We start from the raw sequence: 27,980 nt of genomic DNA on the forward strand, positions 1-27,980 counted from the left end.
CTCTGGCTGCTGCACGGTGTCTGTCAGCTCCTGCAGAGTGGCACTGGGTGCCTCTCTCAGGCTCCCAGCCCCAGCTCAGCCCTGCCAAGGGGCTGGGCTCCCCAAGACCCCGGCATGGGGGGCTGCTGGCACCTCGGGCTGGCAGCATTCCCTGCTCTTGGCATTCCTGCTGGGGGATGAGCTGTGCTCCCCCTGCCTGCCCAGGCAGCAGAGCCACTGCTTGTACCCACACCTGCCTCTGCCCTCTCCCGAGAGGGGTGGGACCCCCAGGCCCCACACCTCACCCTGCAGGCACAAAAAGCAACTCCCAGAACAGAATGATGCACCCAACCCAGCCAAGGAGCTTCACCTGAGTGAGCACAGAGTGCAGGAGCTCAGGCAGCCCTGCTCAGCTCCCCTCCAACCCCAGAGACCACAGAGTGCAGCCCTGCTCAGCTCCTGTCCAACCCCAGGGACCACAGAGTGCAGCCCTGCTCAGCTCCCCTCCAACCCCAGGGACCACAGAGTGCAGCCCTGCTCAGCTCCTGTCCAACCCCAGGGACCACAGAGTGCAGCCCTGCTCAGCTCCTGTCCAACCTCACTGGACACAGCCCAGCAGCTCATCCAGCCCTTCCCAGCTCCTCTCCATCCCCTCCTGTGTGCAGGGCATGGAAGATTTTCCCTCGAGAGGAAATTCTCCCCAGGCTCCCCCCAGAGAGAAGCAGGGATGAGCACCCTGGGGAGGAACACGCCAGGCTGAAGGACCCTGGCAGAACTTTGCCAACAGATCCTGGAGGCAGCAGGCAGGGAGCAGCATCCAAGCAGCTCTGCAGGGTACAGCCACCTGCCAGCTCTGCAGGAGAGGCAGCAGCGTGGAGATGGAAGAGCTCCAGGCTGGAGTGCTTACAGTGGCACCTTTCAGTTGTACCCTCTCCTCTTCCAAGTCTTTTTTTAACACTGAACTCGAGCATCTTCCCAAACACACCACCAGGCCCTGGCACGCCAGCATCCCAGCTGAATCCATCCCCAAAGGATCTAGGAAACCAAAACCACGAAACCAAATGAATTCTCCAGACTGTGGCTCGAGCCTGCTTTTGGCAACACGCCTCAGTTTCACTGACTCCAGTGAGCAAAGAGATCAAGGGACCCCTCTGCCCCTAGCAGGACCTTGGCTCAAGAAAATCCCCATCAGTGTGTTTGTGTGCCTCATCCCCACAAAGCCAACCCCCCAGCCTGTTTCTGACCAGCAGAGACACAGTAATTAATTAATTAATGGGGTTTATCTGGGCCTCCCCACGCTCAGCCCGGCCCTCCTGCCAGCAGCACTCCCCGTGAGCAGCCTCCACCCTTCCGTGGATGCTTTTCCAGGCAGCCCTGGGGCCGGCCTGGCTCCCCTCCAGCCCACACAGCGCTGGGGAAGCGTTCCTGAGAGCGGCTGCAGGGGCTCCTGCATCCCTGCCTTCCTCCCAGGTCTGCTCGGGAGCTGGGATTTATGGGCTGGGTTAGCCAAAGTACACGCTGTGGGAGAGAGAGAGGCTTCCAGGGCTGCTCGGCCCCTCCACAGCGCCAAGGTGCTGCTGGGAGAGGGGGAAAACCAGACAGGATGGAAATGGGGGGGAGCTCTGGACCTACACACACTGCAGAGCCGGCAGGGCAGCCCGCTCTGCCCCCCACCCCGACACAAAAGCCCAGAGAAGTGTAAATACCAGAGCCTTTCACTGCTCCTCCCGTGACATCCAAAGCCCCCTCCTGTCCCCTCCATCCCCGTCAGGAACGCACGCAGCTTTAATTTAATTTCCCTCTGAAGTTCTTGATTGCAGAGGGAATGGCTCGTGGCACAGAGCAAGATAAATGAGCTAGAATTTCCTGGGGGTGGGGGGATATCAGCTTTCCAGCACTCCCAGCAGTGGGAGAGGCAAGCTGAGGCTCTTTTCCTCAACAAAGAAAACTTCTTCTCTTTCTGTTCCACCCCAGAGCTCTCTCATTATCTGGGGATGCTAAACTCCAACACCTCAACTTGTGCCCACCAACAGATGAGAGTGGCACCTCCAGCACAGCTTTGGGATCACCCCAGCCTGGCATCCCCTGGATGTGGATGCAGCTCAGCACAGGCACAGATTCCCCCCTTTCCATACAGACCCCCAGAGTGGGGCAGGAGCACCCCCAGCACCTGCACAACCCCCAGAGGAGACAATCACACCTTGCCCAGGCAAATCAGCTCTGCCCAGCTCAGAATGCACAATCCCAAAGGCTGGAAAAGCCTCTAAAACCACCAAGTCCAGCCACGACCCCAACACTGCCATGGTCACCACCAAAGCACGTCCCCAGTGCCACATCCACACGGTTTGTGAACACTTCCAGGGACGGTGACCCCCAAACTGCTCATGCCATGCCATGTCATTGATCCCATGCCATGCCATGCCACTGATCCCATGCCATCCCATCGATCCCATGCCATGTCATGCCATTGATCCCATCCTATGCCGTTGATCCCATGCCATGCCATGCCATGCCACTAATCCCATGCCATCCCATCCCATCGATCCCATCCTATGCCACTGATCCCATGCCATGCCATGCCATCCCATCGATCCCATCCCATCCCATCCCATCCCATCCCCAGCCGCTCCCCCCAGCCGTGCCCCCTCCCGGTGCAGGAGCCCCCGCCCCGGCAGAGCCCGCCCCGGGCCGTGCCGTGCCGTGCCGTACCTGTCGGGGAAGTGGCTGTCCCGGTGCTGGGGCAGGCCCTGCTTCCTGCGCTGGCTGGACGAGTTGCCGGCCGGGGGGATGTGCGCCTCCATCGCGCCCGGGGTCCGCGCCGCCGCCGCCGCCACCTCCTGCCGCGCCCGGAGCAGATCTGGGGACAGCGGGGAGCGTGAGGGGCCGGGGCTGGGACTGGAACTGCTGCTGCTGCTGCTGCTGCCGGCCCCAGCCCGCGCCCGCTGCCCCGGCCCCGCTGGACACACGGACACACAGACGGACAGACACACGGACACACAGATGGACTAGACACGCGGACACAAACGGACGGACACACAGACGGACAGGCACACGGACACACAGATGGACAGACACACGGACAGACACACAAACGGACACACGCGGACACACGCATATAGACACGCGGACACACAGACGGACAGACACGCGGACGGACATGCGGACACACAGACGGACAGACACGCGGACGGACATGCGGACACACAGACGGACAGACACACGGACGGACACACAGACAGACAGACCCGCCGTGCCCCAGGGCCGCTCCCCGCCGGACACACACGCGAACAGACAGACGGACAGACACACGGACACACACGCGGACAGACAGACGGACAGACAGACGGACCCGCCGTGCCCCGGGGCCGCTCCCCGCCGCTCCCGCAGCCCCGGCCCCGCTGGACACACGGACAGACAGACACACGGACACACAGACGGACAGACAGACGGACCCGCCGCGCCCCGGCCCCGCTGGACACACAGACACACACGCGGACAGACAGACGGACCCGCCGCGCCGCGGGGCCGCTCCCCGCCGCTCCCGCAGCCCGGGCCGCGGCGGCTCCGCCGTGCCCCGCTCCCCCCGGGCCGGCCCGCGGCTCCCGGCGCCGCGGCGGCGGCGGAGCCCGGCGGGGAGCGGCGGCCCCGGCTCCGAGCCGGCCGCGAGCCGCCCCCGCCGCGCCGGGAGCCCGGCGGCCGAGGAAATTGTGCAACGACGGCACGGGGGTGGATTTGCTGCTTAATTGCCTTCCTGGCGGAGGGAGAGAGGGGGGAAGGAGCGGAAAAAAGGGAGGGAAGGATGGATGGAAGCGAGGAGAGCCGCAGGACAGCGAGGCATTCCCCAACTCCCTCTCCCGGTCGGTCCCGAGCACCCGCCCCGCTCCCGCCGGGGTTACCGGGGCTCTCCACCCCCGTGGGGGGCTCTGCAGGGCTGGATCTGCCCTGGACAGGGACTGCTGAGGGTGGGGGACAGATGGGGACCCCCCTGCCAGCCCCAGCACAGCGCTGCCTGCAGAGAGGGGAGAAGGAAACGCGGCCCTCGTTCAGCCTGCACTGCCCTGGCACCGCGGCAGGACCTGGCACCCGTGTCACCCTGTGACACCCGTGTCACCCACCGTGTCACCCTGCCTGTGACACCCGTGACACCATGCCTGTGACAACTGTGTCACCCTGCCTGTGACAACCCTGTCATTCTGCCTGTGACACCCGTGTCACCCACCCTGTGACACCTGTGTCACCTACCGTGTCACCCTGCCTGTGACACCTGTGACACCATGCCTGTGACAACCCTGTCATTCTGCCTGTGACACCCGTGACACCATGCCTGTGACACCCGTGTCACCCACCGTGTCACCCTGCCTGTGACACCTGTGTCACCCTGCCTGTGACAACCCTGTCACCCTGCCTGTGACAACCCTGTCATTCTGCCTGTGACACCCGTGTCCCCCTGACCTCCAGGGCTCAGTGCAGCCCACACGGTGCCCAGGATGGACAGAACCACTCAAGCCCACGCCAGGGAGCCCCAGGGAGGGGTAGGTGATGCAGGTGCAGCCCATGTGCCCTGGCCTGGCCTCAGGGGACAACGAGTGACACCGGAGCCAGGCACACTGAGGCTTTCCAGGGGGCTGCTGTCCCCCAGTTGGCATCAGGAGTCCCTCAGTCTTGGTATTTGTGTGAAATCCCCCAGCCCAGAGGCTCTGCTGCCCCTCACGCGGTGCACAGGAAACCTCCCCGAGAGGAACCCTCCCTCACACCATCGCCCTGCAGAGGAAACCACAGCACAGCTGGGCAGAGCAGCAGAGGCACCCTCACCTCCCCGAGCACACCGGGGCAGGACCACCTCCACCACCGACCCTGCAGAGCCCCCAGGCCCAGCAGCACACCCACCTCCTCCCACGGCCGCTTTGGAAAGCTGCAGGAGCACTGCACGACCCTGGTAACGTCACATTTTCCATCTTTGTGCCTCCCTTTGTCCCCACCAGGCTCTTCTCCCTCGGTTCTGGAAATCCCTGGCACCAAGACGTGCCCAGCCTGAGCTCCATCAATCACAGCACCAAAGCCTGTGCTGATGGCCAGGGCTGGAGCGCCGCACTGGGCTGAGAATGCTCCCACAGCTGCTGTCTGTGCTGGCAGCAGGGGGACAGCAGTGCCCCAATTTCTGGCCACATTCCCGTCCCTGTCCCCACGCCCAGCCGAGGGGACAAGCACTGAAACGACAACTCTGAACCGTACAAGCACGCAGGGAGCAGCCAAACACCATCAGATCACTGAAGAAAAAAAAAAAAACAACAAACCAACCCAGAGAATTCGCCGAGGCAGGCAGACCGTGCAACCTTGCAATGTTTATAAATTAATTATCTGAAAAGCCCGGGTCACTCCTGATTGCCACGGCGGCTGTAATTTAGAAGGCTGGCGTGCAGCCAGCTGCAGGAGCCGCATTGATCCCGAGTGACCGCAAGAGCCCCCCCGCTCACACCCCCCTGCTGCCCCTTCCCCCTCCCCGCTGCCCGGGCCCCCCCGAGGATCTGTTATTTACAATCCCGCACTCTGACAGTTGGGAAATCAGATTGATTGACAGCGGGACGCTGGCGGATGGAGGTTCCAGGCACGGAGACAGACTGAATGCAGAATGTGGGATGAATGCCACTGGGAGAACGGGGGTGGAGGAGGAGGGGGGGGGGGGTTTGAAAAGCAATTAAAAAAAAAAGATTTCTAAATTATTAACATTTTTTAAATTATTAATGTTATTGGTGCCTCCGTGTGAGCCCGCAGATAAACTGCGCTTTGTACCGGCACTAATAATTTATAGCCCAACCAGAGCTCCTGTGGTGTGGAGACAATCCAAAAATACACCAAGTTGTGTCTTGTCAGTGTTCCCCGAGCGAGTCTGCCCGTGCAGGCTCCTTCTCCCCCCCTGCCCACCCCAAATCCCCAGCGTGACCCCCCAACAAATGCTGATGAGGGAGTTCAATCATCACCACACAAACACGTCAGGCTCAAGGTGATGAGCTCCTCTCGTTATTTTGGGGGCAGGGGGTGATCCAGCACACACTGGTGGGACGGACAGGTCCCTGTGGCCAGCAGCCCCCCATGGCCAGGCTCTGTCCCCACCCTGGTCACCCCCACGCTCTGTGCTGTGCCCAAGCTCTGCCAGGCTCCAGTCACGGCTGAATATTCAGTGCCACCCTTTTGTCACACCCTGTCCCTCCCTGTGCGTGCTCCCACGTGCCATCCCAGCCCTGTGGCACACAGCTCTGCCCCTCACCACCAGAGCTGGGTTTGCAGGGGCTCTGCAGGGCCTGGCACAGCCCAGCCCAGCTGGTGCCACCTCCCCACGGGGCCGGGGCAGGTTTGTGTTTGTGCCCGATAAGCAAATCCTTCCTCCACAGCAATCCCTTCCTGCCCCCAGAGAAGCCAATCAAATCAAACAGAGTGGAAAAGAAGACAGCCTCTTCATTAACCTAACAAGGAGCCCTGGGGATTCACACTCTGAGCAGAGCTCCTCCTGCAGCTCCTGCTGGTGCTCTGCTCCTGAGCCAGGCAGGGACGTGCCAGCCCTGCACACCTCGGGCAGGGAGCAGCACTGGGCACATCCTGGCATGGCTCTACCCTTCAGACACGCTCCAGCCCTCTGGGCAGCATCCCCTCTGCACATCCCTCCCTTCAGACACACTCCAGCCCTCTGGGCAGCATCCCCTCTGCACATCCCTCCCTTCAGACACTCTCCAGCCCTCAGACCAGCATCCCCTCTGCACATCCCTCCTCTGCCTGCTGCAGCCGAGTTCTCCCCCTCCCCTGTGGGGAGCACTGGGGACAGGGCACGGCTTTGCTGGGGCAGACTGGGCCAGTGGCAGCAGGCTCTGCTCACCTGAGGGCAGGTGAGGAGCTCGCACCTGTGCAGGGATGCTCCACCCCTGGAGAGATGCTCCAGCTGTGGAGGGATGCTCCAGCTGTGCAGGGATCCTCCAGCTGTGCAGGGACCTGTGCAGGCATGCTCCACCCCTGGAGGGACGCTGGTGATGCTGCAAGGCCCTGGTGCCCCCTTTAGGCACAGCCCAGGACGTGCTGGATGCAGCAGCTCCCTCCAAAAGCCTGGGAAATCCTTCCAGCAGCCCCCAGCGCCAGTGGGACTCATCCCAGCACTTCAGGAGCTCCAGACACTGCCCCAGCCCCAGGAGCAGGCAGCGACACCACCTCACCATGCCCACCCTGAAATGCCAGGGGTGGCTGGCACTGCCAGCACTCCCCCCTTGGCTCCACAGCCCACATCTTACTGCAGAGATCCCCAATGCTCAGATGGACACAAACTCTGGAGAGAAGGGAAGGACCCCCCTCACCTCCCCTGCAAACAGAGCACTGCAGCTGCTGAGCCCTCAGCAGGACAAGCACAGCCCAGGGCTGCTGACAGAGGGAAGCAGCACCTACAGCCAGCCAAGGGGAGACTGCTCCACGAAGATGGAGAAAGGCTCTGAGGAACCCCTTCAGCACCACCAGGGCGTGACACACACCCAGCACTGCAGCCCATGCACCCCAAAGTGCCCACAGGGCTCAGGGACATCCCCCAGACCCTCCCCAAGTGGGTCCAGAGCTTGGGGACATCTCCCATATGAGATCAGGACTCCGGAACATCCCCCAGATCCATCCTAAATGAGTTCAGAGCTCAGGAACATCTCCCAGACCCATCACAAATGAGTCCAGAGCTCAGGAACATCTCCCAGACCCATCACAAATGGGTCCAGGGCTTGGGGACATCTCCCAGACCCATCACAAATGAGTCCAGGGCTTGGGGACATCCCCCAGCCTCATCCCAAATGAGTCTAGAGCTCAGGAACATCTCCCAGACCCATTCCAAATGAGTTCAGAGCTCAGGAACATCTCCCAGATCGATCTCAAAGGAATTCAGGGCTCAGGAACATCTCCCAAACCCATCCCAAATAAGTCCAGGGCTCGGGGCCATCTCCATCCCAAACATCTCTAGGGCTCAGGAACATCTCCCAGACCCATCCTAATTGAGTCCAGAGCACAGGAACATCTCCCAGATCCATCCCAAACAACTGAACGGCTCAGGAACATCTCCCAAATCCATCCCAAACGACTCCAGGGCTCAGGAACATCTCCCAGACCCATCCTAAATGAGTCCAGAGCTCAGGAACATCTCCCAAATCCATCCCAAACGACTCCAGGGCTCAGGAACATCTCCCAGACCCATCCTAAATGAGTCCAGAGCTCAGGAACATCTCCCAAATCCATCCCAAACAACTCCAGGGCTCAGGAACATCTCCCAGACCCATCCTAAATGAGTCCAGAGCTCAGGAACATCTCCCAAATCCATCCCAAACGACTCCAGGGCTCGGGACCATCTCCCAAACAAGTCCAGGGCTCGGTGCCATCTCCACCCCAAGTGACCCCCTGGCTCGGGGCCGTCCCCCAGCCCACCCCCGCGGCAGCAGAGCCCACGGTGCCCGCGGTGCCAGCCCCACCTCCGTGGCTGGGCACTGCCATGCTGTTGGCCAGCTGGTAGAGGCGCTGCTGCTGCTGCTCCTCGAAGGCGCCGTGCTCGTTGAGCGCCGACATCATGCGCCTGTAGTGCTCCTCCGGGGTCATCTGAGCCACCTCCTCCAGCACCGGCGTCTGCGACGTCTCTGGGGACACAGGCACAAAGATAAAGCAGCTGGGGCTCGGGTTCCACCTGCAGGGAAGCTGGGACCTCGCTCACACCGGTGGTGTTTATAGGGAATATCAGAGGGGGGTGTCGGGCTGCAGCAAGGGGAATACAGGTTGGGTGTTAGGGGAAAGTGTTTTACAGAAAGGTGATGAAGTTTGTCACAGAAAGGGTGGTAAAGTTTTTCACAGAAAGGTGATGAAGGTCTGGAATGGCTGCCCAGGGAGGTGGTGGAGCCACCATCCCTGGGTGTCTTTGACAAAGCCTGGGTGTGGCACTGGGTGCCAGGGTTGAGTTGGGGCTGGGTTGGACTCCATGGTCTTGAATGTCTCTTCCAGCCTGGGGATTCTGTGAATTTGGGAGGATTTTGGGAATTCCCAGGAACCAGGGAAGTGCTGGAGTCAGCATCCCTGGGTGTGGCACTGGGTGCCAGGGTTGAGTTGGGGCTGGGTTGGACTCCATGGTCTTGAATGTCTCTTCCAAACTGGGGAAACTGTGAATTTTGGGGGGATTTTGGGAATTCCCAGGAACCAGGGAGGTGCTGGAGTCCCCATCCCTGGGTGTGGCACCGGGTGCCAGGGTTCAGTTGAGGTGTTGGGGCTGGGTTGGACTCCAGGGTCTTGAAGGTCTCTCCCAGCCCAGTGACTCTGGGATTCTGTGTTAAACTCGACTGGTCAGCAACGCAGTGAAACCCAGCTCACTGGTTGGTAAGGGCTGTGGAATGTGTCTATTAATAATTTTCTCTCTCTAGATATGCTCACACATTTTCTTCACTGATTTTTTTGGGTCAGATCTCTTGGTTTTGCAGGTGTAGACCATTTTTCCTCTACAGGAACAGTTTGTTAACTGTTTTTCACTCCGCTAATTTTTCCTTGAAAGAACTTATAAACCTGTTGGTAACTAAGAATTCAGCAGAGCAAGGCCTGACAGAGCTGCCACCCAGCCAAGGGACAGAGCTGCCATCCACCAAGGGACAGAGCTGCCACCCAGCCAAGGGACAGAGCTGCCATCCACCAAGGGACAGAGCTGCCATTCCCTGAAGGGACAGAGCTGCCACCCAGCCAAGGGACAGAGCTGCCACCCACCAAGGGACAGAGCTGCCACCCACCCAAGGGACAGAACTACAACATCCCCAAGGGACAGAGCTGCCACCCACCAAGGGACAGAGCTGCCACCCACCCAAGGGACAGAACTACAACATCCCCAAGGGACAGAGCTGCCACCCACCAAGGGACAGAGCTGCCACATCCCCAAGGGACAGAGCTGCCATCCACCCAAAGGACAGAGCTGCCATTCCCTGAAGGGACAGAGCTGCCACATCCCCAAGGGACAGAGCTGCCATCAGCCAAGGGACAGAGCTGCCACCCAGCCAAGGGACAGAGCTGCCATTCCCTGAAGGGACAGAGCTGCCACCCAGCCAAGGGACAGAGCTGCCACCCAGCCAAGGGACAGAGCTGGCCCCAGCTGCCCAGCCCCAGAGGGACACCCAGAGCAGGCTGTTGCCCCTCTCCCTCACCCGGGGGGCTCCCAAGCCCCCCTCCGTGTCCATCCGTGCAGCAGGAGATCCCAGCCCGGCAGGCAGGGAGCAGAACCGCAGGGGTTTTGTGTTTACTGTAAGCACAGCTCGCAGTAATTACTGCTCCCCGCCTTGGCTGCTCCAACACTATTTTATCTCGGATCTTCCCCACAGGCAAAGCCTTTTCATTACTCAGAGAGGAACTCCCCGGCGCGGGGAAGGGGGGTGGCAGCGCTGGCAGTCACAGCAGCGCTGCAGGCTGGGGTGACAGGGTGACAGGGCCACCCTCCCGTGCGTGTCCCAGCTCCTGCTGCAGGGCTGGCCCCAGAGCCGCGGGGGTGGCACTTGTCACAGCCCAGGCGCTGGGAATGCTGCGGGGAGGGGCTGTGCCACCGGGGAGAGAGGGGCTCCCATCAGCAAGGTGAGAGAGGGGCAGCCAGGAACAGCCGGGGACACACAGGGGCTGGGGGAGCACAGGACTGGGGCTGCCTCTGTCTGACACCCACCCCACGGGGCTGGGCCTCTGGGGGCTGAAACTTCCCACGGGTTGTGATGAAAGCACCACCCCCTCCCCAAAACAGGGGAGGGAAACATCGTCATCGTCATCATCATCATCATCTTATCATCATCATCATCAGCTCATCATCATCATTAGCTCATCATCATTCCAATAAAAATAAAATATAACAATGATAAAATATAAAAATAAATAACAATGAATAATGAGTAACTATAATAATAATGATAGTAATTATGGTGATTGAAAGAATAAATAATAATAATAACAATTATTATGATGATAATAATAATAATAATAATAATAATAATAATAATAATTGTAGAAGTAGAGCGTGAGCTGCACAACATTTCCACACAAAGCCTGCACCCCTGGCTCCCCAGAGCAAAGGGGAAATGCTTCCAGCTCGCTCAGCCCTCCAGCAGGGCCAGGGCTCTCCCCACACAGCCTGGCTGCCCTGCAGCCTCGTGCCCCAGTGACACACATCTGCACCCCCTGCCTCTCCCTGGGCAGCTCCCAGCCCTGCCGGGGTCAGAGCTGGGCTCCCACCCTGCCCTGGACCCCCCAGCCCCAAAACCCAGACCCCAAGGGCAGGGGCTGCTCCCCCAGCCCCACCCCAAAGCTGCAGGACACCCCTGGAAGCAGCAGGGGAGGGAGGAGAGGGCAGAATTCCCTGCCAGGTCTCCTTCCCAGCAGGGAGGATTCCCTCCTCCTCCTCCCCCAAGGGACGCAGAAGCTCACAGTTTCAGTTCCCTCCTGATGCTCTTACCCAAAGGTCTCAGGAGCAAAGCCACAGACCTGATTTAGAAAAACACTGATTTTTTTCCCCCCCCACAGCTGTGTCATTAGAGCAAAAAAAAGGGAGGGGGGAGGGGATTTAATAACACTTAATTACCATAAACTCTATTGGATCAGCCGCAGAGCAGATTTCAGGTGCGAGGAGGGGAGGGAGAATGGGGGTGGCGAGGGGAGGCTGAGAGGAAGGAGGAATCCAGGGAAAGGCTGGATTTCCATGCTTAAAACTTGGAAGATTTCACATGACTCAGCCAGCAGTAATTCCAGCTTTGCTGGAGCTTTGCTGTCTGCTTTTGTCATTACCAGGGGTAATGCGGGAGACTGATCCCGCCAAATCTCCCGCAGCCGCCAGGTGTGAAATGGACTCTGGCACAGCCCCGGGCAGGCAGAGCCAGGCCAGGCATCTGCTGGGCCCTCTGCACACCCAGCACAGCCCCCTGAGCAGCCCAGCCCTGCTCTGCCACCTCCCAGCCTCTGCCAGGGCACAGCCAGGGCAGCTCGGGCTCCTGGGCACTGGGGTCCTGCAGAGCCCAGGACATTTCAGTGCTGCACGGCTTCTCCGGGACATCTCAGTGCTGCACGGCTTCTCCAGGACATCTCAGTGCTGCACGGCTTCTCCGGGACATCTCAGTGCTGCACGGCCTCTCCAGGATATTTCAGTGCTGCACGGCTTCTCCAGGATATTTCAGTGCTGCACGGCTTCTTCAGGATATTTCAGTGCTGCACGGCCTCTCCAGGACATCTCAGTGCTGCACAGCTTCTCCAGGACATCTCAGTGCTGCACGGCTTCTCCAGGACATCTCAGTGCTGCACGGCTTCTTCAGGATATTTCAGTGCTGCACGGCTTCTTCAGGATATTTCAGTGCTGCACAGCCTCTCCAGGACATCTCAGTGCTCACGGCCTCTCCAGGACATCTCAGTGCTCACGGCCTCTCCAGGACATCTCAGTGCTGCACAGCTTCTCCAGGACATTTCAGTGCTGCACAGCTTCTCCAGGACATCTCAGTGCTCACGGCCTCTCCAGGACATCTCAGTGCTGCACAGCCTCTCCAGGACATCTCAGTGCTCACGGCCTCTCCAGGACATCTCAGTGCTGCACAGCTTCTTCAGGACATCTCAGTGCTCACGGCCTCTCCAGGACATGTCACTGCTCAGCTGCAGTCCGGCCCTGGTTCTGGGCTCCTCTGTCAGGCAGAGATCTTGTTTTGGTTTAAGTGGTCCCCAGCAGCACAGAGAGGATGGCAGCACAGCAGCAGCAGCCTGTCAGCTCATCCCCATGCAGGGGCTGAGCCCCAGGTCCTTCCCTACGTGTGCTTTCCAGCACTGCATGCAGCCTGCTCTGCATCCAGCACTGCATCCAGCACTGCATGCAGCCTGCTCTGCATCCAGCACTGCATCCTGCACTGCATGCAGCCTGCTCTGCATCCAGCACTGCATCCAGCACTGCATGCAGCCTGCTCTGCATCCAGCACTGCATCCAGCACTGCATGCAGCCTGCTCTCCCAGCACTGCATCCTGCACTGCATCCAGCACTCCATCCAGCCTGCTCCAGCCTGCTCTCCTAGCACTGCATGCAGCCTGCTCCAGCCTGCTCTCCCATCACTCCATCCAGCCTGCTCTCCCACTTCCTTGAGCTCCCACCACACGGATTTTTCAGCTGCTCCAGCAGGATGAAACGCTTTTCCCAATTTTCCCTTCCCCATCCTCCAGCCACCCTCCAGTCTTGAGGAGCTGGGGAAGGAGCTCTGCAGGCAGGCAGGAGAGGTTCCTTCCACTGGGAAGGAGCTCTGCAGGCAGGAGAGGTTCCTTCCACTGGGAAGGAGCTCTGCAGGCAGGAGAGGTTCCTTCCACTGGGAAGGAGCTCTGCAGGCAGGAGAGGTTCCTTCCACTGGGAAGGAGCTCTGCAGGCAGGCAGGAGAGGTTCCTTCCACTGGGAAGGAGCTCTGCAGGCAGGCAGGAGAGGTTCCACTGGGAAGGAGCTCTGCAGGCAGGCAGGAGAGGTTCCACTGGGAAGGAGCTCTGCAGGCAGGCAGGAGAGGTTCCTTCCACTGGGAAGGAGCTCTGCAGGCAGGAGAGGTTCCTTCCACTGGGAAGGAGCTCTGCAGGCAGGCAGGAGAGGTTCCTTCCACTGGGAAGGAGCCGTGTCCCCCCTGCCCAGCCCTGGCTCCCAGAACGTTCTGCTCCGTTTCCCCCCAGACAGGGCTGGGCTCCCTTTTGATCTCCAGAGCGAGCTCTGGGGAGGGGGCAGGGCAGGGATGGAGGCTGCTTCCCTCTGGAAGGGTTTCCAGCCCTACAGGTGTTTTTTCACTCAGCCAGGGAGCAGCAGTGATCTCCTTGGCTGCCTCTGCTCCCTTCACCACGCCAGGAGCGGCCACGGCAGCGCCAGCAGAGCCACGGGGTCACTGCTCCTCTTCCAGGGCTCCTCTTCCAGAGCCTCCCTTTCCAAAGGCTCCTCTTCCAGGGCTCCTCTTCCAAGGCTCCTCTTCCACAGACTCCTCTTCCAAAGGCTCCTTTTCCAAGGTTTCTCTTCCAGAGGCTCCCCTTCCAAAGTCTCCCATTCCAAAGGCTCCTCTTCCAAGGTTTCTCTTCCAGAGTCTCCCCTTCCAGAGGCTCCTCTTCCAAAGAGGCTCCTCCAGAGCCAGCCCAGCTGTGCCCGAGCCAGAGCTGCTCCCAGGGCCAGTGTGGGATGGAGAGGGGCAGATCCTGCTGGGATCTCTGGCATGGAGAGGGGCAGATCCTGCCTGGAGCCCGTCACCACCCCAGGGATGCAGGAGCTGCAGGAGCAGCCCCTCCACGAGGCACAGGACCGCCAGGCTGCAGGAAAATCTCCTGGATTTTCCCAGGAGATGCTGCAGCCCTGGCTCCTCCAGCAGGACGCGTGGGGCTGATGGGATGCTGAATTCCAGCCAGCCCCTGCCTCCCTTCCCACTCCCAAACCCAAAGTGCACTCTGGGCCCCGGCCAAAGCCCCACAGTGCCCAGGAGCAGCTCCAGATCCAGGTGAGCATCCATCAGGCCCATCCCTTTGGGAATGCTTTGCCACAGGAGCTGGATGCTGCAGGTCCCAGGCAGAGCTGGGAACACAGGGACTGCTCTCCCCATGGCACAGGGATGCTGCTGGAACCACAGCAGGGTGGCAGCTCTGTCACTGCTGGGGACACAAACCTTGGGGCAGCCCCCTCCTGTCACCCCCTTTTCACAAGAGAGAACAGCCCCAGAGCACAGAAACCTCAGCTCTTCACCATTCCAATGGAACTCCAGCATCAGCTCAGCCTGGGCTAAAATTCCTGCACAGCTCTGGAGGGAACTCCCCAAGGGTTTAATAAAAACCAGGGGAGATCAGCTAAAGCCCCAGAATTTCCACTCTGTCTCACCTCAAAGTGGGAGCAGAAAATAAAACTTTGCTTTACTCAGGGCTTCCTGGGAACCCCTCCGTTACAGAGCTGGGGGAATCCCTGAGACTCCAGGAGCCAAGGGGCAGGATTCAGATCTGAGTGCTCCCTGCAAAGCCCAGAGCTCCTCACCCTGCCCTCAGCCACAGAAATCAAGGTGGGAAGGCCAAAGGAAAGGGACAGAATGAGTTCACAAAAACATCCACCTGTGCCAGTTCAGGCACTTTTTTAGGATGAATCCAAAGCAATCCCTTGGTTTCACGTGGCTTGGGTAAAGTTCAGCCCATTCCCAGCCAGGCCCCCCAGGTTCTGCTCCCTGCACTCAGTTCTCAGCCACAAACTTGGAATTACGGGGGCACAACCTCAGCAGGGAGGTTACAATATAAAATGTGTGTCCCAGGAGCCTCAGGCCTGATGGAACCAATCTGTTCATGGACCTGGGGAAGCATCACCTGGAACTCACCTGCACAGCCACCAGAAACATTTCAGGGATAGCACAAATAGAGCAGATGGGAAAAAAAATCACAGAAAACACAAGGAGGAGCAGTTTAAAGGGTTCCCAGTAAAATCTGAGGCATTTCTGCTGCTATGAAAGAGTTACTGGGCAGGAGAGGGTTACATCAAAGAGAGGATTTAGGATTTTCCATAGAGTGACACCAGCACTCAACCTCTCAGAGAATTCTGCCTTCAGAGCATCACTGGGGCTCGAGGAGGGAAGGAACAGGAACGTTCTGTGCAGGCAGGATGCAGGACAGGTCCCCACAATGCATCTTTACAAAGCAGAACACCAAGTGGGTGCTTTCAGAAGGCTCCAGGACAAACTGCTGCCCTCGGAGATTCCCTGGATGGGTCACTGGGAATCCACCCCTGGCACAGGCTCAGCTGGGCTGAAGCCCACGGAGAGATCCAGCCTCACTCGGCTGCTCTGAGTGCAGGCTGAGGGATGGAGGTGGGTATTACTGACAGCTAATTAGCCCGATATTAACAACAAAGCCTTTAAGTAAACGGCCTGCAAAACCTCATTTACTCAACCTGGAGACAAACTCATTAAGTGCAGGCTCCATTACCCAGCCCACTTTGCCAGTCGTAAAGAAAGTTTAAAAATCCTGTTTATAGCAAAGAACTGGAAGGCAAATCAAGAGATAAAAAAACCCAAAAAACAACAAACCAAACCCTAAATAGAGAAACCTTCTGCAGATTCCATCTCTATAGGAACGCTGCCATAAATGCATAAGAGAAAACTCAGCAGCCCCATTCTCCCTGACAGGCTCCTTTTTTCCCTTTAAAGGAGCAGATGCCAGCACGATAAGCCCGTGTGAACCTTTCATATTAAACATGTCACCGAGACATTCTGCCTGAAAAAGTAGCAACACCCCTAAAATCCACCTTGAAGGCTGCAGCCTCCTTTTTTTTTTTTTTTTTTTTTTTTTTTAATCATCAAGCAATTACAGTAATTAAGAGGCAATCCCTCTCTCGCCCTGCAAGGCTCCCTCCGAGGAGATAAAGGAAAAGCAGAGCCTCCTCCTGCACCCCCAGTGCCAGACACAGCTCCCACCCCACAGCCCTCCCTCCTTAATTTCAATTAAGTTCCACTCAGGGGAAAGGAGAAGAAAGGGGAAGGGGATGGGGGAGGGAGAGCAGCACTTACCCTTCGGGGACTCACTTCGGGCTTTCTTGCTCTCCAAAGGACACTCACTGCTGCTGTTGGGAGAACATACTCTTCTCTTGCCTAAAATTTCATCTGGGAGAGAGATGAGAGAGCTGAGAGTCAGGGAAGGCTGCACTTTCCTCCTTGCAGGAGCGACCAGAGAGACTTTGGTATTTTGCTGCTCTCTCTCACACACAGACACACACACACACACACTGATATTACCAGCAGAGAGAGGAAAAAAAAATGAAAGTAAGAAAAATCATCATCTTGAGAGCCTTGATCTGCTTTCCTAATCACGCAGCCCAAAAGCACATAATGACTATTCATACACTGATCAATGCAACGTTTTCCAGCCATAAATTCTGAATCCAGTTGATTTCCTTACTGAGTTTCATCATTTGCTCTGGTGCCTTTTGTCCCCCCGGTGTTTCCACTCCTTTCATGCCCTGATGCAAAGCAACTGGGGGAGAGGAAGGGGAGGAAAAAAACAACACAGGGAAGGAAAAAAAAAAAAAAAAAGAGAAAAAAAAAAGCACAACAGATCTCTGAATCTTCCTACCACAGTATCTCTGTCTCTCTCTCTCTCTCTCAGTCTCTCCCCCTCCCTCCCCCCTCCTCCTTCAAAACCTCAAGGTCCTCAGCAATCTTCCCCCTCTGGATTGCACGGAAACACTCAAGCCTTTTGCATTACTGCAGCCCTCCGAAGCAACACCAAATCTCTAATACACAATTACAGCGTCCCCGAGCAGATTTCGAATCAATATCCTCCCCTAATAACGCTGGGGAAACTGAAAGCATGATGGTGCATATGGGCAGGAAGGAAGAGCCTGTTTGTCACTGCAAGCATCAAATTCTCATCTATCAAGGGCTCGTTAAAGATGCAGCATCTTAAAAGAAAGAAAATTATAATAATAATAAAAAAACCTCACAAACAAGCAGCACATTTGAGTGAGGAAGGATTGGCTCTGCCTGTGAGCCCGAACACCGGCAGGCTGCTGCAATCTGCCCGGAACGTGGGGGTTAAGGAAGGTTACAAACCCCCTCGCTCCTATTTATAACAACAACAACATCCTCGCTGTTCCAGGGGACATTTCCAGCCCAGCAACTGTCCCCTGCACTCAGCATCACCCCCATCACCGGCACTGCAGCTGAGCAGCCCAGGCTGCAGCCGTGGCAGGGATTTATCGGGGATCAGAGCACAGGGCTGAGCACAGCAGCCCCAGCAGGTGCCTCTGCCCAGCGAGCTGCAAGTGGCATTTCAGGGCTTTAAAGAGCACAGGCTGCCTCCAAACTCAGCTTGCCACGACCCTGTCACCAAATCCCTCGACAAAACTGGCACTGGGGACGATGCAGAGGCGTGTGACCGTGCAGGAGCCAAAGCCAAGGGAGCCCAGCAGAACAGAGGGACCAGGGAAGGAGGACAGAAGCACCCCTGACAGCCCTGGAGCTCTCTCAGCACCCACATCCCAGCTGCCTGTCCACACAATCAGCATTTCCTCCCTCCTCCTGCCTCAGTTTACCCCTCACACAGCTCCTGCACAGCACTGTCAGCGTCCCAAGCTCGGGGGGAGCACACGCAGAGCCCCCAGCTCCCTCCCCCTGGAATGCTGCATCCCTCACGCTGATTTTCCTGGAAGCTTTGCCCTGCCACTGCAAACCCCCAGCGCTGGAGGCCAAGATCACGAATCCTGCTCCTCCTCGGGGCTGTTCTCAGCCAGGATTTGTGGCTTTGGAACAACTCGAGCCCCTCCGCTCGCCCCTCCCAGCCCGGGCTGGAGGCAGAGGAGTCTCCATGGAAAAGAGCTGGTGACAGAAGCACGGGCTCCATGTGACAGCAGTTGGAATGTGAGCAGTGAAGATTCCTTGGTTTCACAGCTCTGCCAAGGCACCTCGTTCCCCCCATCCCTGCTTCCCTCCCGCTGCTCCTCTCCCACCCCCGGGCCCATCTGCCGGCAGACGCTGCTCCGGGCCCTGCTATTCCCAGATATCCCAGTGCTCCCAGCCATTCCCTGCTATTCCCAGATATTCCCTGCTATTCCCAGATATCCCACTGCTCCCAGCCATTCCCTGCTATTCCCAGATATCCCAGTGCTCCCAGCCATTCCCTGCTATTCCCAGCCATTCCCTGCTATTCCCAGATATCCCAGTGCTCCCAGCCATTCCCTGCTATTCCCAGCCATTCCCAGTATTCCCAGCCATTCCCAGATATTCCCCGCTATTCCCAGCCTTTCTCAGCCATTCCCAGTTTTCCCAGTGTTCCCAGCCATTCCCAGATTTTCCCAGCAACTGCCAGTTTTCCCAGCCATTCCCAGCCCATTCCCAGTTTTCCCAGCCTTTCTCAGTTTTCCCATCCCAGTTTTCCCATCCCAGTTTTCCCAGCTTTCCCAGCCCATTCCCCCCCAGCAGCAGCCCCATCTCCCTCCCAGCCAGGGCAGGATCAGGATCTGAAGGAGCTCTGGCCTGGCACCAGCTCCCTGTGCCCCATCCCTCAGGGCAGCAGCCAGGGCTGACACCTGGCACTGGCACAGAGGGGGGGGGTCCTGAGTCCCATTCCCTGCAGAATGGGAATTTATCCCCCATTTATCCCCAGGGGACCCTCCCAGCCCCCAGCTTCACCGAGCCTGAGGCTGCATTTGGGCTGCCCCCCTGAATTCTGTGACTGAATCTCAGAATTTCCTCTTTTTCATCTGTTTCTTCAGTTCAGGCAGAGCCCTGCAGTGTGGCAGAGACGCCTCTGGCCCCAGAAGTGTGGGGACTAAACCAGCAAGAGACACAGTGAGCAAGGAAAGGGAATAAAGAGCATCAACATCATCACAAGGATGATCCAACCCCAAAAGCACAGAGCCAGGAGCAAGCACAGGACTGAACTCCACTTTGCTGAGTCCCAGCTCAGTGTCTTAAGAAGTCAAACCCCACCTTTGCTGCCTGAGCTGCAGAGGCAGGTCCCACTTGCTTTAATGACTCAATTAACAGCCAGCTCCGGGGCTCAAGTTCACAGCTCACAGCTTCAGCACCCATCCTCTCCTCCTCACCACCCCAGCCCAGCTCTGCCAGCCCCTCCAGAGCACCCTGCACTCCCCACCCAGCCCTGCATCTCCACCCAAACCCTCTGTGCCCCAACAAAGGGCCAGGGCACCGCGATGGGAGCAGCCAGTGGCCACCCCCCTGGCTTTGCAGCAGCAGCAGCAGCAAAACCAAATATGTTTTGCAAATGAGCTGGCAGAGCAGCTCCTGGATGTCTCAGCACCCTCGCAGAGACAGGCTGTGCATTCAGTGCCTTGCTGCTCACGGAGCACAGAGCCCCACGGCAGACTCTGCTCCCAGCCCAGGCACCTGCAGAAGGCAGCAGCCCCCTGAAAGGGTGGGCAGGCATTTGGGGCTTTGGTCCCCAAATCCCCGCTTCTGCCTCCTCTGCCCTGCCTTCCTGCAGAGCGCTGCAGCTGAAAGGAAGCCAAATCTGGGCAGTTTTTAATATTACAGCTGAAAATGAAAGACATTATCAGCAGAAGTGCAGAGTTATGAAGGCAGGCCGGGCAGTAACAGCAGGGAGGGGGGCTGGGGGAAGCCCCAGGCAAGCTGAGCACCCACTGCCAGCCACCCCGAGCACAAACCCCTCAGCCAGGCTCCCACACAGGTCCCAGACCCCACAGCACACCCCAGGCTCCTGGTGGCCTGCCGAGGCAGCTCAGAGGGAGCATCTGGAGACAAAATCCAACGTTTCCCCCCAGAGCTGCAGAATTCAGAGCGGAATTTTTCCCTCCCCTCTTTCAGGGCAGGCCCAGCACTCACCTGCTGCACTCCTGCAGAGGGGCATGCAGGCAGGGCTGGGCAGGACAGCCCTGTGTGCCCTGCTTGGGCTCAGCCAGGCGCTGCAGCAGCAGCAGAAGGGAGGTGGGCACAGCCCCACGAGGCAGCTGGCGAGGCAGCCAGCCCGGGGGGCTGCTCTGCCTCCTGCCCTGCTCTAATCCTCAGCCTCCCTGCACTCAGCAGGGCTGCCTGGCTTAAGAGGCATCCTCACCAACACATCTAAGAAGCCCAAGCCTCCTGATCAGCTTTCAGGAGAGCACTCGGGAGCCTAAGTCTGGGGAGATTAGAAACCCTATCCCCAGGCTTCCCCAAAGACTGAGGGGCTTTATCCCACCCTGCACAGGGAATCTGCACCAGGGCACCCGTGGGGAGAGCTGAGCAGGGGGGTCACCTGGAGAAGGGCAGTCCAGGAGGTTTTTGCTCAAGGGGCTGCAAAGGGTACCAGTTTCGGCCCAGGGACTGCACCAAAATCCTGTGCACTGTGCTCCTGCTCCAGCACAAAGGGAAGGCATGCAGACCTATCTCACGCTCCCCATCCCAGCACTGGGGCTGCTCTGAAAGCTTCTTGGACCACGAGATCGTGAGTAAACACAGAATGGAGCCAACTTCCACGGGAAACCACCCAGGCTGGGCCAGCCAACAGCAACGGGACCAGAGCTCCTCTCCCATCTCCCTTCCCATCATTTTAAGAGAGGGAAAAACATCCTCCCTGGCTCTTAACCCCAGCCCTGCAGAGGACAATCCCCACTGGGCAGCCTGAGATGCCTTGGCAGCCTCTCCCCACTCTCCTTTGGCAGGCACAGCTCCCAGCAGAGGAGCTGCTGAGCTCCATCCCAGGCACTCCTCGTGTCCCTGTGCCCAGCTCCACAGCTCTGGGGACGCCCTGGGCACCCCCTTTCCCAGCCACGGGGCTTTGTGAGGGGCTGCCCCAGCTAGTGGGGCTCAGCAGGCCCAGAGCTGCTCCCAACAAAAGCTGGAGAGGGGGATCCATCCATGGGCACCAGCCCTGGCCAGCAGGAATCCCCAGAACAAAGGCAGGGGAAGCACAAGGTCACGGGAAGAACAGGCCATGATTTAACTGGGGGCAACAAGAATGGGGGGCAAAAAATTACTGGGGAAGCTGGGGGCAGGGAAGCAGTCAGCTTCTGGGATTTGGGGTCCTGGAACAATCCCAGAGCAGCTCCCGGGGCAGGGAGAGCTCCAGCAGGGAAGGAGGGCACAGGGAATGTTGCTGGGTCTCTAATGCCAAAGCAGCTGCAAAATAAAAGCAGCAATGCCCTGGCAGAGGGTCAGGAAATGGTGCTGGGACATGGCAGGAGCAGCTCCAGCCTCAGTGAGTGCCCTGGGCTGTCTCCCCACACCCTGATCTGCCTGGGGAGGCCGCTGAGACCCGGCAGGAGCAGCCTGGCACAGCAGGGCAGGGGGGCACTGCTGCCCAGGGCTGTGCCAGCCCAGCCAGGCTGTGTGTGAGCCCTCCCTGAGCATCCCCTGCAGCTCCCTGCCCCAGGAAACTGCTGGGCACAGAAAGGAGAGCAGGGAACAGAGGGCAGGCAGGGCTGGGACAGGGCCATGGCTCTTTACAAAGCGAGGAGGAGGAATGCTGAGTGACCCAAGGGTTTTTGGAGGAGTCTGCTCAGCCTGGCTGTGCAGCCACTGCCCCCAGCAGCACAGCAGGGCTCCAAGGAGAGGCACAGACCAGCACTCTGATCTCAGGGCACCTCACAGCAGCACCCCAAAGGCTGGCCCGGGGTCCCTGACCCCTCCCCAGGTGCCAGGTAGGCGCAGCTGCCAGGAGAGAGGGGGCTGAGCAGGATTGCCAGGGGACCCCAGCCCTCCCTGGGCACGGGGAGCAGCCTGGATCCCCTTCCCCAGCTCCTCTGCCTCTCCTGCCACCATCCTCAGGGTCCTGCTGCCTCCCACCTCCTCACATTCCACCTCCCCAGCTGCAACCCAGCCCCTGAAGAGAACATCCCTTCATCTCAGGAGCATTTCAGGTGCCAAGGAGGGACGCAGAGGGAGCTGCAGGTGATGCTGGAGCCGTCCTGCTGCCTGCCTGACACCAGGCTGCTGATTAGGGAAGGTGCTCCAACACCCCCCTGGCTCCCAGGTTCTCACAAAATTCATTTTTACAGCATGCACCCAAGCCACAGAAAGGTGGTAAATATTCATGGTATGAAAAACGCTCACGGAAAGGATATACTGCACTTAAGAGAGAGATCTGAATTAATTTTATATGCTGCAGAGAGGCTTTTTAGCAATCACAAACTTGTGAATCTCAACTTTCTTTTAGAAAAGATTTAAAGAACGCAGCTGGCAGAGTGGGCTGCAAGTCCAGGCCTTTTGGAGGCTCATTTTCCTGCCTGGAAAGGAGCAGCTTCCAGTGGGAAGTCTGACAAACCAGAGACACAGGCACAGACAGGTGATGAATTCCCCATCCTGGCAGTGCCCAGGCCAGGCTGGACAGGGCTTGGAGCACCATGGAAGGTGTCCCTGCATGGCAGGGGAGGCACTGGATGGGACTGAATTCCCTTCCCGTGGGTCTGGGGTTCTGAGAGCACAAACCTCTGGGGCACAGCTTGTTTGGCCCCTTCCCTCAGCCCTGGGGATGTCACTGTCACCAGGGACAGCATCCCTGTCCCCCTGCAGGCTCAGGAGCTGCTCCAGCTCCCTGGCTGCCCCTTCCAGAGCATTTCCTCAGCACAGGCAGGGCTGAGGGCAGCGATTCCCAGCAGAGCTGCTGGTGGGGCTGGACCCCCTTAGCACCATTTAAATGTCCAATTGCACTCATTCAGCCCCTGAAAAAAACGCTGCTCCTCCAGCCCGTGACAGCTTTGACAGCCAGACTCCTTAATTCCTTTTTCTTATTCCCTTAATCTGTCATCTTTATCAGGCTGGGGAAGTGCCAGGCAGCAAGCAGGAGCCCCGGCCCCGATCAATCTCCACATTACAGCTGACAGAATGGTGCTAATAACTTATTGATCTCGTGTTTGCCAAGCCCCAGTGGGGCTGAAAGGCTCCCATTGATTGGCTTGAGGGAAGGAGCCTCTCAGCTGAGAGCAGAGAGGAAAAGCTCCAAATTGTCTTCTTCCCCAGGAGCTGGGAGAGGCAGGGCAGGGACCAGGACAAGGAAACCAGGAGCAGGAGGAATGGAAAGGAAGAAGGATGTGTGTGTGTGAGAGATGGGGATTAAGAGTGGAAAAGGAAGTGGGGGGGAAAAGGGTTTGAGAAGAAAGAAATGCGAGGAGGAGGAGGGGAAAGAGCAGGGAAGGGAAAGAAGCAAAGGGAGGAGAAGGAACTGGGAACAAAAAGATTGTGCAGAGCTGAAAAAATGAATGGAACAGGCAGCTGAGCCTCTTCTTGCTCACAGCAAATCATTAATAAAACCCTTCCCATGGCCAGCCCTCCATCCTTAAATCACTTCAATAAGCCTGCACAAAGGGCTGCTCGCTCCCTGGGCACTGTGGAACCACGAGCTGTACCTGGGGACAGGGCAGCAGCAGGACAGCCCCCAGGGTGACAGGGGCACAATTTAACCCTGGGACATCCCCACCCAGCTCCTCCACCTGCACTGAGGAGGCCAGGGGCCACCAGGAGCCACCAGGGATGCTGAGCCCTGCCCAGGCTGGCCTGGATGATCTCAGAGGTCTTTTCCAAGCTTAACTGAACTCCAACCACAGGGCCCTGACCTGCCTCAGCTCCTTCTCCTCCAGCAGGGGCAAAGCCAAGAGTAAAACCTGAGCACTCACACAGCGAAATCCCTGCACTGACCTGCTGGCACAGCCAAGGGAAACGCTTCCACCATGACTTTTCCCACCTTCCCCTGACCTCTGCTGGTATTACAAAAGGCTCTGGGTTACATCCCGCTCCTGCAAGGCTCAGGAGGTGTAAAAACAAAGTTAAAGAGAGCCCAGAGAGGGGGCAGTGCTCCAGCTGCCAGCCCAGGGGACGCAGAGCAGGGACAGAGCCCCGACCCTCACGTTGCCAAGGTAAACAATTGTCCTTCAAGGGAAAACAGTCAACAACAGGGCCTGGCCTTGCAGCTCCTGGATGCCCATTTGGTGCTGATTTTCTGCTCAATTTAAGGCAGCAGTCCAATAAAGGCTGGCGCTTTTTTTGCCTGTTGTTTGGCTTGGTTAAATGAAAACACGTCTGCAGCCCCAGAGCAGCCCTGTGCTGGGATCCTGTCTCGAGCCATTAGCAGCAACATCCCTGATCCCAATTCCTTTTCATCCCCAATATTAACTCCTCCTTAGCATATGAAAGCTCTGGCTCCCGGTGCAAAGGCAAACGAGGTCACTGCAAGGCCTCTGTGGTGGCCATGGCGGACACAGGGCCCAGGGGTTGTGCAGTCAGCTGGGCACCCGCACTGCGAATAAAAACCCCTAAATTCTCACATTTTCATCTCTTTACAGCCCCCAAAAATCCTTCCTTCTCCCTTGCTCAGTCAACAGGGCACCACATGGAAAGGTGGGCCAAGAGGGTGAGCCCAGAGCAAATCCCCTCACGGGGACACCAAACAAATCCCCTCATGGGGACACAGAACAATCCCCTCACGGGGACACAGAACAATCCCTTCACGGGGACACAGAACAATCCCCTCATGGGGACACAGAACAATCCCCTCACGGGGACACAGAACAATCCCCTCATGGGGACACAGAACAATCCCCTCATGGGGACACAGAACAAATTCTCTCACGGGGACACAGAAAAAAATCCCCTCATGGGGACACAGAAAATATCCCCTCATGGGGACGCAGCTCAGCTCTGGGCTGGTTTTGACACCTGGGGGTGATCTCTGCTCCTCCAGGCTGCAAAAGCACCAGGAGCACAGGATCCCTAAGGGAGCAGGTGCCACACTGTCCCCAGTGTGATTCCTGTGACATTCCCACAGGAACCACACGTCCCTGCTCCCACAGGGCCAAGGCTCTCAGGGCTTGTCATTCCCATCCCACTGACCAAAAAAAAAACCCTGGAAAAGCCTCTCTGGCAGCTCTGCCCCACAGAAAACTGCCCTGCTGCTGCTGCCTCCCCCAGCACCGCCAGGGCAGCCTCAGCCCCAGGTGTTTAATGCAGAAATACAGTGAATTTCTCCCTGCCTGGGGCAGGAGCTGAGGCTCTGTCTCCCCTGTGTGCCCTCTCAGAACATCTCCAGCCACCACACCAAGCCCCTGAGGCACAGGGGGCAGAAGGAAGAGAGGGAAGAGCTACCCACCTTCCTCTAGCATGAGGGAGCCTGAATCCTCCACTTCTATCCATGCAAATAGTCCTAGTGCAACTGGAAACCCATGAAATCTGGCACTGCAGAACAGAGGGTGTTTGAGGAGAGAAAGAGGAGAAATTAACAGGATTTTTTTGCAGGACAGGAATGAATTAAGAGCCTCGGGACCGGGTGGAAAATGCTGCCTCAGGACCCACAGCAGCGTGCAAAACACAGCAGCACGGGGCAGGCACTTGGAGACCCTCTGAGGCTGCTCCCAGGGAAGCACAGACCCCACTCCACGAAGCTTTCCTCTCCTCCTTCCCTTCCATCCCCAGCTGCAGCTCAATTAGCACCAAGGAGAGCACTCCCCACTGCAGAGCCAGCGGGGCAGGAGGGACAGCAGGGAACCACCTGCAGGGTCAGCCGAGGAGAGAGCAGCCCTGCTTTGTAGGGAAGCTGCTCTGGGGGCTTGGGGAATCACCAAAACTGCTTCTCCTCCCTGCTCCTGTGCAGGCTGGCAGTGCCAAGGGCTGGCTCAGGGAGCCAACCTCACCCCCAGCCCTGGCAGCTCTGCCCTGAGCCCTTTCCCACCTTCCTGAAGTCACAAAAGCCCCAGAACCACACACAATCATTTTCCACTCATTTCAGCCCCTTTCTGCATTTCAAAGACCATTCCAGACCCAGTGATATTGATGATTTTCCAGCCCAAGCTGTTTGAAACTACAGCACCGCCTCTAATCCTGGTTGTAAGAACAAGCAAAGGGATTCCCTCCCAGATTTAATCACAAACCAGCCAACCCTGCCAGCCTCAGCCTTTCTGTTGCCCCCACGGGCTGGCAATCAGCAAATCTCTGCCATTTGTGCTGTCCTTGCTCCCAGTCCTGCCCCGGAGCTGAGGCAGGGAGGAGCAGGCACTGCTGAGCCCTGCTCCAGCATCACTCTGAGCTCCGTGGGGAGCACAGGAGCCTCCAGAGAGCCCTCCTGCCCTCCCTGGGACCCAAGTCTATCCAAAAACCAGCAGCAGAACATTTCAGAGCAGATGTCTCTCCAAAAACCAGCAGCAGAACATTTCAGAGCAGATACCAGGGAGAGCCCCTGCAGCTCCCAGCCAGGAGTGATGCAGGACTTCTTGAACCCAGTGGCCTCTGCATCATTTATTGAGCATTGTTTATCTCCAGGTGCCTTTAGGAGGGGAGATTCTCATAACCCAACACACAGGGCTGGGGGCAAAGTTCCCCTGCCCTTCTTGTTGGAACAAAATGGTTTCAACAACAACAACAGCAACAACAACCAGTCCTTCAGTCCGAGCCAGAACCACCTCTGAAAATTCTCTAACAATTCATGATCACCCAGCTCCCCTCCCAGCAAAACCAGCCGCAAAATCCAGAGTGGAGCTGGCCCTGGAGACAGGTGACAAAGCCCCTGTCCCCTCAGACGCCTCCTGTGCCCACCTGAAACACCCCAAACCTGTCCTTGAGAGCTTGGTCACTGCCTTGGTGGCCTCCTGTGTGCCTGAGCCTCTTCTTTTCCACTCCTGAATATTTCACGGGATCAGAGAGGTTGGAAAAGACCTCCAGGAGCAGCCAGGCCAAGCATTAACCCAGCACCACCAGCACACATCCCCAGGTGACCTGAACACCTCCAGGGTGACTCCACCACTGCCCTGGGCAGCCTCTTCCAAAGCTTCCCCCCAAGAAATTGCTCCTAATATCGTTAATATTGTTCCTAATAATTGTTCCTAATATTGTACCTCTCCTGGCACAACTTGAGGCCATTCCTTAATCTAAGAAACAAACCAGAGCAGCTCAAACACCAATTAAGAAAGAGGAATCAGAACTTCTACACCTCATCTTTTCTCCTGGTGGGAATGAGAAGAACCCTTTGCATTTCTGGAATGCCACAGGTCTCAGAGAATTCCAGCAATGCTGATCAAGCCCAGCAGTTTCTCTGCAAAGCAAACAACACTGAAACCCATTCTGACATCCAGGGTCAGCTGAGCCACACAGACTCCAGCAGGGTCACAGGGAAAAATGGATTTATGGCCAGCTTGGCTTTTGGAGCTGTGCAGGGAAAGGGGCTTTGGGAAATTGTTAATGATGAGATTGGAGATTCAGCTGTGAAAGCAAAGTCTGGAGCTGCCATGGCTGATTTACACACACACCACAAATCCCTCCTGAACCCATCCTGAAGATGTGATTTAAGTTTTCACCCCCCGAAGATATTCCCAAAGGGTGTCAGGTGTGGGGCTCCCTCTGGATTTGGGGTTCACTCACACACTCAGCAGAATGACTGACAAAATACACAAACGGCCCCACAACCAGACAGGCTTTCTGAAAAGGCCCAAAACAGCACACAGAGAGACCCAGCTCTGATTTGGAAGAGCAGGGTATAGAACTGTATAAAGCAGCATAAAAACTGACAGAAACCCCAGTTTTTTCCTCTACCTTCACTTCTAATTG

At 57.7% G+C, this 27,980-nt stretch overlaps 1 protein-coding gene across 4 annotated transcripts in view; it reads right to left on the reverse strand.

Annotated features, from left to right (window-relative positions):
* SAMD11 (sterile alpha motif domain containing 11) overlaps nucleotides 1–27,980 on the reverse strand; it is a 76,953-nt gene that overhangs the window by 15,149 nt on the left and 33,824 nt on the right. For all 4 annotated transcript variants that reach the window (XM_064396788.1, XM_064396787.1, XM_064396789.1 and 1 more), the window contains exons 6-8: nucleotides 16,509–16,601; nucleotides 8,460–8,621; nucleotides 2,689–2,836 (exon numbers count right to left, since the gene is read on the reverse strand). In XM_064396788.1, coding sequence (XP_064252858.1) covers nucleotides 2,689–2,836; nucleotides 8,460–8,621; nucleotides 16,509–16,601 — 403 coding nt within the window. The remainder of the gene's footprint in view (nucleotides 1–2,688; nucleotides 2,837–8,459; nucleotides 8,622–16,508; nucleotides 16,602–27,980) is intronic.

The sequence above is a fragment of the Passer domesticus genome, chromosome 22, assembly GCF_036417665.1.
Source record: "Passer domesticus isolate bPasDom1 chromosome 22, bPasDom1.hap1, whole genome shotgun sequence".
In the NCBI taxonomy this organism is placed as follows: Eukaryota; Metazoa; Chordata; class Aves; order Passeriformes; family Passeridae; genus Passer; species Passer domesticus.